We start from the raw sequence: 12,699 nt of genomic DNA on the forward strand, positions 1-12,699 counted from the left end.
AACAGTGTGAAATGGTACAGTCCAAGGGAAAGTGTGGTTGCTTCTTGATTTGGCTGAATGTGGCAACCCTTCCGTCATGGAAAATATGCCTGAGCCAACTATGATGGAACATTAACTTTTCACAGTACAACTTCACCTTACCTCAAGATGCATTGTTCATGCCCAGTGAAGCTGTGAGGCTCACATGTGTTCTATTCTAGGACCAGTATTATTTTAATGCAAACTGAAGTACGTACCGTATTTTTTGCTCTATAAGACTCACTTTTTCCCTCCTAAAAAGTAAGGGGAAATGTGTGTGCGTCTTATGGAGAGAATGCAGGCTGCGCAGGTATCGCAGAAGCCAGAACAGCAAGAGGGATTGCTGCTTTCACTGCGCAGCAATCCCTCTTGCTGTTCTGGCTTCTGAGATTCAGAATATTTTTTTTCTTGTTTTCCTTCTCCAAAAACTAGGTGCGTCTTGTGGTCTGGTGCGTCTTATAGAGCGAAAAATACGGTATCTGTTTTTTAGCAGGCCTTAAAACATGGGTGGGCAAATTAAGGCCCGGGGGCTGGATCTGGCCCAATCACCTTCTAAATCCGGCCCGCAGACAGTCTGGGAACCAGTGTGTTTTTACATGAGTAGAATGTGTCCTTTTATTTAAAATGCATCTCTGGGTTATTTGTGGGGCATAGGAATTCGTTCATATATTTTTTTCAAAATACAGTCTAGCCCCCCACAAGGTCCAGGGGACAGTGGACCGGCCCCCTGCTGAAAAAGTTTGCTGACCCCTGCCTTAAAAGTTTCCCTGTTCACTTTAAACCGGGGGGGGGGGGACATTGCACCCAGAAACCAGCAAGTAAGAGTCAAGAAGCCTGACAAAAAATTACAGACCTAGACTCCCTGGGAGTCTGAACCATTCAACAAAAAAACATCAGTTTCTTGTTCCAAATTAAAGTTCCAACGTCCTTTTAAAACCTCAGAAGTTTAAATGACCTAATTTGTTTGGCAGCAAAAACTGGGGCCATAGGCTTTAGAGCAAGTCACATTCCTAAAACATCTTTAGTATCAGCACCATATAAGGCAGTCTGTATCCTGCTCTGCTTCACTCTTATCCCCGGAGATTAGCAGAGCCAAGAAGATATTGTACATAAAAAATGAAGACAGGAAAACAGACTAGGGAACCAGTGTACTTGCTGCATGCTTTTTATCCTGGTCTGAAAAATTGTTCCCTGCACTCAAGATATTTTTGCTCTTGAGGGTCATCAATAATGAGGTTAACTCTGTACACACAGAACATAACTATATTTCCTGGCAGCTAACTCCCCTCCCACCCCACACAAGACAAAGAAACAGTACAGTGGTACCTCGGGTTAAGTACTTAATTCGTTCCGGAGGTCCATTCTTAACCTGAAACTGTTCTTAACCTGAAGCACCACTTTAGCTAATGGGGCCTCCTGCTGCCGCCGCGCCACCGGAGCACAATTTCTGTTCTCATCCTGAAGCAAAGTTCTTAACCTGAAGCACTATTTCTGGGTTAGCGGAGTCTGTAACCTGAAGCGTATGTAACCTGAAGCGTATGTAACCCGAGGTACCACTGTACTTTAAAACGAACAAAAATCAGTGTCGGAGCGAAGGCATTCTACTCTTCGGGAATGCTTCTCCCCAGTAACAAGGTTTTGCTGGGGGAGATCAGTTTTGAGGGAAACTCATTCCTCATAGGCCTGGAGACACACTTCTTTATAATACTGCTTTCTTGAGTACCGGGTACAACTTAAAGGAATGCCAATGTGTAGAGAGAACTCACATATGAGTTGTCATCACTTGACAGCAACGACACCAAGAGATTATCTTCACATCTGACACATCCGGCATGGATGGGTTTTTCTCTCCAGCACAGGGCAGCTACATTTTAGATATCTGTCTGCGTTCATCCATAACGTGATGCTGACAAGATCAATGAGCTGCATTGTTTCAACTCCATTATCAGGCAAAATTCCTACAAGGTAGCCTACACAGGAACATTTAAAAGAATAACTTGGAGCAGTTTCACAAACCTAAAGCCATTTGCGCTTCTCACTCAATGACCCTGAGCCGCAGAAAGCTTAGTCATGTATAAGATTTACTAAAATCAATGGGTCTGAAGTCAGTCACGTAGCAAAGACATCTCCCATCTTCTACTGAATGTATTTATTTATACTAGCATTGGCATCACATCCTCCTAGTCCATGGGTAGGCAAACTAAGGCCTGGGGGCCGAATCTGGCCCAAAGGAGGGGCCGAATCTGACCCAATCACCTTCTAAATCTGGCCCACGGACGGTCCGGGAATCAGCCTGTTTTTACATGAGTAGAATGTGTCCTTTTATTTAAAATGCATCTCTGGGTTATTTGTGGGGCATAGGAATTTGTTCATTTTTTCTTCAAAATGTAGTCCGGCCACCCCACAAGGTTTGAGGGACAGTGGACCGGCCCCCTGCTGAAAAAGTTTGCTGACCCCTGTCCTAGTCCTTTGCCCTCATGAGAGGCAGTGATGGCCACCAACTTGGAGGTGTTCTAGAAAAAAAGGTGCTGGTACTGTGTACCCTTGAGTACCCCCAGAAAAAAAGCACCGAGTGAAAGGAACTTGCCCTGTGTCCACACCTAAATTGTGGAACTCTGCTTGGTGAGGTTTGTCAGGCCCTCTGTTATTTTTGTGCTTGTTTAGGCTAGCTTTTTTCTGATAGGTCAGATTTTTATTTGTTGCTTTTGTTTAACTGATGTAACTGTCTTTGTCTTAAGCATATTATATCCTCTGTCTTAAGCATATTATACTGTTATATTACGCTTCTCATTCAGTGACCCAGAGCCGCAGAAAGCTTAGTCATGTATAAGGTAAAGGTAAAGGGACCCCTGACCAGCTTCGGGGTCATGTGGCCAGCATGACTAAGCCCCTTCTGGCTAACCAGAGCAGTGCACGGAAACACCATTTAACCTTCCCGCCGGAGCGGTACCTATTTATCTACTTGCACTTTGACGTGCTTTCGAACTGCTAGGTTGGCAGGAGCAGGGACCGAGCAACGGGAGCTCACCCCATTGTGGGGATTCGAACCGCTGACCTTCTGATCAGCAAGTCCTAGGCTCTGTGGTTTAACCCACAGCGCCACCCGTGTCCCTTTAGTCATGTATAAGATTTACTAAAATCAATGCGTCTGAAGTCAGTCACGTAGCAAAGACACCCCCCATCTTCTACTGGATGTATTTATTTATACTAGCATTGGCATCCCATCCTCCTAGTCCATGGGTAGGCAAACTAGATCCAGCCCAAAGGAGGATTATACAAGTTCATGAAGGATAGGGGCAACAATGGCTACAAACACCAATGGCTATATATATATCTAGTCCACCAGTTGCAAGAGATTCCTGTGAAAAGCCCTGGTCGTCACCATGAACAGCCTGAGTGTCAGCCTGGGAGGAGGTGAGGTAGAAAAGAGAGAGACAGGAAAGAGTGCATTGGACGAAGGGCCAGAGAGGCTGAAGAGACAGACATGGAGAGCCGGCATCAGAGGGAGTTGGTTGTACTAAAGAAAACAAGGCTCTCTCCTGTCACATTTTATCCTCACAAAACCCTGTGAGGTAAGTTAGGCTAAGAGAAGGTGACAGCCCAAGGTCACCTAGTGAGCTTCATGGCTGAACAGGAAACTGAACCCATGTCTAGGACCCAGGTCCTAGTCCAACACTCTTAACCGCTATAGCAGACTTGCAATGGAGATGGGCTTGGGGTTCTTCTGCCTTGCAGAATGTTTTGCAACCATGAGTAGCAGAGGTAGAATTACGTAAAATAAAAGGAAATGCATGGAAGCTTACTTAGTTTGCATGACGTATGCAGACTGAAAAGTTCATGTTACTTTTGCACGCTACACTGGTACCTCGGGTTAAGTACTTAATTCGTTCCAGAGGTCCGTTCTTAACCTGAAACTGCTCTTAACCTGAAGCACCACTTTAGCTAACGGGGCCTCCTGCTGCCGCCGCGCTGCCAGAGCACAATTTCTGTTCTCATCCTGAAGCAAAGTTCTTAACCTGAAGCACTATTTCTGGGTTAGCGGCGTCTGTAACCTGAAGCGTATGTAACCTTGAAGCGTATGTAACCCGAGGTACCACTGTATTTGTTTCTGTTCAATTCACGAGGCATGCACCTTTAGTTATGCAAACCTGCAGACAGACTAATTCAGAGCCATCTGAAATCAAGATCGACATATCCCTGCCTGCTTACTCAGGTGGAGAATTCACTCTACAGGACTGCATATTCAGTCAAAAACTGTAAATTTCAGGCAAAATACCTCCAGGCAGTTTTTTTTTCAGGGGGTACTCAAGGGTACACCTTGTTGTTGTTGTTGTTGTTGTTAAAAAGTGTGACACTTACTGTGATAACTTCATGGTGAATACCGGCACCTATTTTTCTAGGGAAAAAAGCACTGCCAGCAGGGATTAGAGCTATGCTTTAGCATTTTGCATATGGACTGGCAAACAGAACCCCAAAATTGTTTATTAGGATTCTGTACTTAAGGTGTGAGCTTAAGATATCCAGTCAAATCTCCTATAAAGAGAGATAACTCCTCACTACAGATATAACAAACTGGGTTCTTCAGCTATGTTAGTCCTCTTCTGAACTAATTTCCATCCTCCTGCACTGAACTTTAAAAAACCCTGTGTCTTTCCAACACATTTTAAAGGTACATTAAACTTGGCTGAACTTTGTTTGCACTCAACAATATCTGAGCGATCTCACTGGCAGAACACAAAAGGGAACATCTGCTCCACCTAATGCCACCTGAAGGAAGACTAAGGCGTTCAGAAAAATCACACAATAGTGTAATATTCCTGCTCCTCAACCCTAGCATAGAAGGGCTATTTTCTGCCCTGTATAATCCATGACTAATAATAGGAAAATTCCCCTTTACTATGATGGATGGAGGATGGTAGCACAAAATGCAGGAAACTTTTTACTTTCTTGCAAAATCCCTCTCACTGGGGATTAAGCTATTAAGTACTAATGCAATCGTGAAGCTGAGGCTCCAATACTTTGGCCACCTCATGAGAAAACTCCCTAGAAAAGACCCTGATGTTGGGAAATATTGAGGGCACAAGGAGAAGGGATGACAGAGGACAAGATGGTTGGATAGTGTTCTCGAAGCTACCAGCATGAATTTGACCAAACTGCGGGAGGCAGTGGAAGACGGAAGTGCCTGGCGTGCTCTGGTGCATGGAGTCATGAGGAGTCAGACATGACTAAACGACTAAACAACAACAACAACAACAACAACTAATGCAATATTCTATTTCTCCCCATCTACACAGGTGAAAGTAAAACACAAACACTCAGGGATACTGCTCCCTCCTGTTTTTGACAACGTAGTGTCTGAGGTGATGTTTCATCCCTTCTCAACTGTGGCTCACACTCGCAGCCTGCTTGCTTCATTCCACACAACGCAATGAGGCCTCTGAAAACTGAGGTGGCCCCTGTATGTACACCACTTCCTCATTCTCTTGACCCTTTCTGGTTAAGGCCTGGGTTTCAGCACTAAGACAGATCTGGTCTTGTTGGTGGATGGATCTCAGTTATGGAAACCAGGCATTCAGCCTGTCCTGGGTGGAGCAGCACTCTCCCTGAAAGAGCAGGTATGTAGTCAGGGTGCCGCTGAAAACCCTGGTGGCATCAATGGCAAGGATTGTCTATTTCCAGCTACAGACAATTTACCAGCTACAGCCAACTCTGCCATCTCAGCTAAGTCCAATCATTCTAACAACCGTAGTACAGATGTCCACATCCTTGATGGGCTTCCATCACCTAACTAAAACACATGTATTTGGAGGTCTTGGGTTAAACTTGCTCTGGGTTTAAGGATTGCCTGCACTATAGTTGCTGCTGCTGCTGCTGCTGTTAATTTTGGACGGTTCCAGTTTTAAAACGTGGTGCGATTTTATTATGTCGGGAACTGCTTCGTAACAATACTCTGCACAGCTTTGCCTTGTGTTTTGTTCATTGTCATCCCCACCACTCTCTTAAATTCCTATGCTCTGTTCTTCAAATGAGTGAGAATTTAAGGATCCCCATCTGCAGTCTCAAGTGCTACACGGCCAGGAGAAGTTCCACCACACTGTTCTGCTGCTACTGCAGCTCTGCTGTAACACAACCCAGAAGCTTTTCATATGGCACCAATACTCACATTCAAAGCATTCTTAGCAGCTTCTGCTTCTGAGCGACTGTCGAAACTAACGAAGCCCACGGGCTGGAAGAAAATGAGAAAATCAGAGGTTAGGGGTGGGGAATTATTGTTGAAGGATGAATAAAGAACCCAGGGATAGGAATATTCACACTTCAGTGATAAAAAAAGTTACATACTGCTGCAGCTACTGTAATCCACTGAATTAAAAGATTAATCAAACAGAACATTGGTGATTATCAGTTTTAAGTGGTGAGCTTGGAAGTACAAGGTATAATTGCCTCTTTTTTTATGGCTATTTTGTGTTAAAAGGAAATGAACACATTAAGGTTTAGTTTTCCTTCGGTTAAAAGACACTTTATTATCTTCAACCTGTTGGCAGTTCTATAACGTTACTGTATGATGCTTTTGAAAATCTTTGCTGAACTCCACATAAACCCAAATAATGTTTAATAGCCCACAAGACAGCCAAGGTGAATCTAGACTGAATACAATCAGGAGATTTATGGTGTTTGAAACTTTGTGCCAAAATTTCATACCATCTCATACCATCTCCTTAGTTTTAGAATTTCTCACGTTAACCATACACCGCTGACATTTATGTTAACGATTTCACTGTGTATTCGGCTTACCTGCTTAGATGTGAGTTTAATAAGAGAGCCTTCATAACCCTGCAGGAAGAAATAAAAATTAGTCTGGCCAAGATAAAATTTAAGATCAATGCTAGATAAATAAATGTGAATATATAAAAACAGGACACAGTACATTTTTCCCTGAGTGACTTGTTATTTGGCTATACTTAGAAACAGCAAACTTTAAGAGGAAGGTTTGTGGGAAAGATGCAAGGTATTTCATTTGGCTCCAAGGCAGAAGTCTTATTAACAGTAGGAGCTGAACTCTCCTACTCTATCCCAACTCCTAAAGGTGGGCTTAACAGCATGGTTTTTAAGGGTGCTTATTCTTGCTGGAAATACGTGTCGCCTACTGTTCTTGTTTGAGAGGGAATAATTAAACAAAAATAGCAAGCCTGAAAACCTTTGCACACTTACTTAGAAGTAAGCCCTTTTGAGAGACCATCTTGGCTGTAAGTCCTGGAAGACCTGCTCCTTGCCTTGCAGGCATTTTTCCAACTGGTCTGGGAGGGCAGGGCCCGGACTGACTCCAGCTACAAAAGCTGAGGCTGCTGAACAGACTCTTTGGAGTTTTTTGCTGTTATTGATATTATTTTTTGTATCTTTTTTTTAGATCTTGTTACAAGTTATGTGGAAATTGTTCAGTTTGGTTGTGCACTTTTTGATGTTTTATTGTTTATGACTACTTTGGTTATGTTTGTAGTTATGTAACTTTTTTATGTCGTAAGCTGCCTTAAGCATGGTTTTAACTTTGGAAAGGGAGCATGCAAATAAATTGATTGATTGATTGATTCTGAGCACAGTAGGGCTTCCTTCTGAGTAAACATGTGAAGCTTTGCATTGTAAAACCCATCCAAACTGTGAATTATTAGAATATCCAGAATTTTACAGTAGTACTTCAATATGGCTGTGGTTTTCTTGCTTGGGTACAAGCTTTTCCACTGCAACTGGGATCACCACACATCTGAATGCCCCCCTTCTCATATAAACACCGTGACCAACCAGATGCCTCAGGGTACAAACAAAAATGTCAAATCTGTGCACAAGGCAGAAGACGAGAACCTAGAACTCTTTGCCCCAACATCACATGTGCAAGGAGGGTGGTTTAAAAATATATACACATACACAGTTGGTGGAACATTCAAACGTAACATATCTGCATTCTTAAATCCAGGCTTACTATATGACTACACTGGATGTTTAGAGAAGTTCTTTGATTTTTTTAAAAAAAACTCCTTAAAAGAGAATCAACATTCAAGTCTAGTGTCTACTTGCAGATGTAAATAAAGGGTGATACAGATTCTGGGATGGTATAAAATAAGGGTTAGCAAATAGGGGTTTGTGCGTCGTGGGTGTAAGAGGCAGAGAGAAGGCCAAAAAAGGTTAGCTACCCCAGGTCTAAGAGAACAGGGTGTCCACTCTGCCCAATTAAATATGGGTGTCAGAGGATTTCATGTAGAAGATGAGGAAAATTTATATCCCTGCTCTGCTAGCAATAAAAGGAACATAGCTGATCGTTTGCAAAAGAAGGTCAAAGGGAAAGCTTGTGGAAGAGAATCTTCAAATAGCTTTACTAGGAAAGCTAATGATGCAAATCTTAAGCAGCTAGTGAGATGCACACCAAAGTGTGTGTGTGAAGTAACCATGAGGATAGGCAGAAGCTGAGAAATGTGGGGCACGTTCCTGTCCCAGATTCCCTATCCAGGTGGCTTTGTTCTTCTCATGGGGCTCCACTTCCTCTCTTGCCCTTGGGATGCCTTTCCCTCTGTCTCTGCTTCCAAAAATCCTACGCTGCCTCTCCATTTTCAATTTCAGACACTAGTTATGGTAGGTCCTGCTCAAATTCGTTCTTGACCTGTTCGCTTCCAGGCCTGTTGAGCATGGCAGGATTCAAGCTTTTCCCCGTTTCTAAATGTGAGGTATGCTTCTTAGGCATGCAAACAGGTCTGATGGAAGGGTGGGGATAAGAGTAATATGTCACAAAGCCACTGGTGGTTTTCATAAAGCAGCGGGAATCAGGGCTATCCTTGCATGCAAATTCTGCAATGATGGGACATTTACGGTGCTCCCTGGAAGCAAAAATAATACTTATGGGATGTTAAAATCATTACAGATTATGTCTGTAAGACCCAGAAACTCAAATTTAGTGAATCTATAAAGGTAAAGGTAAAGGGACCCCTGACCATTAGCTCCAGTCATGGACGACTCTGGGGTTGCGGCGCTCATCTCGCTTTACTGGCCGAGGGAGCCGGCATACAGCTTCCACGTCATGTGGCCAGCATGACTAAGCCGCTTCTGGCGAACCAGAGCAGTGCACGGAAATGGCATTTAACTTCCCGCTGGAGCGGTACCTATTTATCTACTTGCACTTTGATGTGCTTTTGAACTGCTAGGTGGGCAGGAGCAGGGACCAAGCAACGGGAGCTCACCCCGTCGCGGGGATTCAAATCGCTGACCTTCTGATCGGCAAGTCCTAGGCTCTGTGGTTTAACCCACAGCGCCACCCGCGTCCCTTCTAGTGAATCTATAGTCCAATTCATTTTCTGTCTGAAAATGGGACACATGCACATCTTGACTTCGATACAGAGGGAAACATAAAAGTAGTTGTACCCCAAGACACGCCAACTGCTGGGAAGCAGGAGGTACTTCAGCATTAGCTAGCCAGATTCAGTTTGCTACACACATAATGCCAAGACACTAATGTGTACTAAGGAAGTCTGGAGTTGGGACATTTTTACATCTAGTAGTTAAAACTTGGAAGATGGGGTTTATTTCCTAAGAAAAACCAGCACTGCAACAGAAAATAAACCAGGCTGGGCTGCAGGAATTCTGTTGCCTGGACTGGGAGCTGGAGGACTTCCAAGGAGCAACCAGGAATACGCATGTATGCTTGCAGGAAGCATACATAAGTGTGTTCATATTATTACATGTCGCTGAGCCTTCTTATGAATCCTTACTCCAAATCCCTATCCTCATTAGAGGTTAGCATTCACAACTTTAAACCCTGATCACACCAGTATGCTATTTATAATTACTCTATTCATGGGCTGTTGGCCAACTTTCACTTCATGGGAAAGTCATTGTAGCCAAGTTTTTATTTGAAATAAGATACCATGATAGACTGCATCCCAACCTTTTTCAGAATCCAGATACTGAGGAGCATCGTCTGAATTTCTGACCGCTACTCCAGAAGAGGCAATTACATATTATTGTGCCGATTTACCATTTATAACAAACAGTAAACGAACCACAAGTATTTACGTAAATAAGGACACTGGCACTTCAGTTCCAGGTTCAATAGCAGGGTACCTTGAATGGTCTGAACAACAAATAGAGTTCCCGGGGCTTGATGTCCAGAGGCAGGCCGCTGACAAATAGCGTTCGTACCTTTAACAAAAACAAAAGCGAAAAGGGCACACGTCAAGAATATTAAGGCAACTTAACCTTGGTTTTTTTCAAAAAATGAAGAAGTTCCAAATAGTAGTTTCTTCAACCTTTAAAGTCTGTTCACAAAAATTACTGGCCTACCTGCCCAAACATATCTTGTTAGCTGTACAGTGGTACCTCAGGTTAAGTACTTAATTCGTTCCAGAGGTCCGTACTTAACCTGAAACAGTTCTTATCCTGAAGCACCACTTTAGCTAATGGGGCCTCCTGCTGCTGCCGTGCCGCCGGAGCACAATTTCTGTTCTCATCCTGAAGCAAAGTTCTTAACCTGAAGCACTATTTCTGGGTTAGCGGAGTCTGTAACCTGAAGCGTATGTAACCCGAGGTACCACTGTATATGACAAATCAACAGGAAGTATGTGGAGAGTGACCTGAACTCTTAATTTACAAAAGCTTCCCATCTCTGAGCACAAGGGATTCTTACTTACTGCAGGTGACCTGGAAGGTCTAAAGATATTTATTAAAGTTTTATAAAGAAAAAAAATTACAAAATAGAAAAAATACAGAAAAAAACAAGAAAGAAACTACATAAAGTACAAAGATACATAAAAAATAAAATACAGAAAAAATAAAAAGACAAAAGAGTAATTAAAAACAAATCAGTTTTTCAAATTTTAAATTTCCTTTGCTTATTTCCTTGACCTCCTCACACCTCCCTTTTTTATATTCCCATTCACAGAATTAAATCAGCAAATCCTTACCCTCTTTCTTTTATCTTAACTCAATATCTCAACATGTTATAACCTTATATTTTCATCCGTTATCTGTCCCTTTTTTACATATTCTTATTAACCTTGTTACTAAGGCCACTTAATTTCAAACCAACATCATTTAACTTTCATTAATTTTACAATATTTCTGCAAATAGTCTTTAAATTTCTTCCAATCTTCTTCCACCAGCTCTTCTCCCTGGTCTCGGATTCTGCCAGTCATTTCCGCCAACTCCATGTAGTCCATCACTTTCATCTGCCATTCTTCCAGGGTGGGTAAATCTTGTGTCTTCCAATACCTTGCGATGAGTATTCTTGCTGCTGTTGTAGCGTACATAAAGAAAGTTCTATCCTTCTTCGGCACCAATTGGCCGACCTGGAAGGTCTAAACCTTCCTTACAAACACAAATATGAAAATGGCTTCAAAGTCATCAGATGGCAATGTTTCATTTCCCCAGCCCTGTTTGTTAATTTCAAATAATAACTCCTGCACATCCTGCAACATTAAAAAAAAACAACCAACAGAATTACACTGATACTAAAGCAGTTTCTTCTGCAATGGAAAGAAAGTGCTAGTGGATCATAGCCATATTTTGCTGCAGTCATGACTTCAAGCTTCTCTCAACAATTACTTAGCCAGAAATAAATAAATGTTTACCCATTAAAGCAGCATTAACCCCCCACCCAGCTTTAAGCAGATGACTTAAAAACTACTGCCAAGTGTTGGCTTCCTTGTAGATGCATATGAAGTAACGCAGACTTCTGCAAATCCGGAAAATTTATACCCATAGCAATGTAAAATGCTCTACCAATGTCTATATCCGCGTGCAAAGTTACTTAATAATGCTATGCAAGAAGAAAATGTATGCTGCAATCATGTACTCATGGTTTCAGAAACAGCCTTAGCTCAGAGTATCTTTGAAAACATCTCCCACAGAATCCTCCCTCTAGCCAAAGAACATCTGGGAGACCCTGTTCTGCATACAGCTCTTTATGATGTCAGTTTATGGGCTCCTGAGATAGGACTCTTATTTGTGGTACCAAGAACTGCTTCATGTCCTCTCCAGGGAGGCTTGCCAGATTATCCTTCTTAGCACTCAGAGGCCTGGTGAAAATCTACCTATCAGGCTTCAAACATCTAAGTAACTTCAGGTCCATAAGCTTGTTAAATAATGCATAAGCTGCTCCTTTCAAAATACGTTTTTCAGGCACAACTGAGCCAGAATCTCTTCATTCATGTCAGGCCCTAATGAACAGATTCCCATACACCCCTGAGGTCCTGCATTTTCATTTCTTTTTCTCTCCCTCTACCTCATCTAACCTTGTTAAGTTCTTTTGGACTCACTTGCATTGGAGTTACCACATTTCCTCTGGCTTTGGAAATATCAAGAAAGCATTTTAAACTTGAATTTCATACGATGTTCCTTTTTTGGCTACACACAGGGCTTTTTTTTCAGCTGGACCTCACCAGAGTTTAGCTCCGGCACCTCTCAAGTGGGTGCCATTCTAAGAGAACAAGGGAGAAGAAGAAGAGTTTGGGTTTGATATCTACCTGAAGGAGTCTCAAAGCGGCTAACAATCTCCTTTCCCTTCCTCCCCCACAACAAACACTCTGTGAGGTGAGTGGGGCTGAGAGACTTCAAAGAAGTGTGACTAGCCCAAGGTCACCCAGCAGCTGCATGTGGAGGAGCGGGGAATCAAACCCGGTTCACCAGATTACGAGCCCATCGCT

At 42.7% G+C, this 12,699-nt stretch overlaps 1 protein-coding gene across 4 annotated transcripts in view; it reads right to left on the minus strand.

Annotated features, from left to right (window-relative positions):
* The window catches only part of RBPMS (RNA binding protein, mRNA processing factor), a 79,523-nt gene that overhangs the window by 33,143 nt on the left and 33,681 nt on the right, over nucleotides 1–12,699 (minus strand). For all 4 annotated transcript variants that reach the window (XR_008328304.1, XM_053371997.1, XM_053372000.1 and 1 more), the window contains exons 2-4: nucleotides 10,120–10,193; nucleotides 6,811–6,849; nucleotides 6,182–6,244 (exon numbers count right to left, since the gene is read on the minus strand). Coding sequence is in view for 3 of the 4 variants with exons in the window: in XM_053371997.1 (XP_053227972.1) it covers nucleotides 6,182–6,244; nucleotides 6,811–6,849; nucleotides 10,120–10,193 (176 nt within the window). In the remaining variant the exon portion in view is untranslated. The remainder of the gene's footprint in view (nucleotides 1–6,181; nucleotides 6,245–6,810; nucleotides 6,850–10,119; nucleotides 10,194–12,699) is intronic.

The sequence above is a fragment of the Podarcis raffonei genome, chromosome 17, assembly GCF_027172205.1.
Source record: "Podarcis raffonei isolate rPodRaf1 chromosome 17, rPodRaf1.pri, whole genome shotgun sequence".
NCBI classification, from domain to species: domain Eukaryota; kingdom Metazoa; phylum Chordata; class Lepidosauria; order Squamata; family Lacertidae; genus Podarcis; species Podarcis raffonei.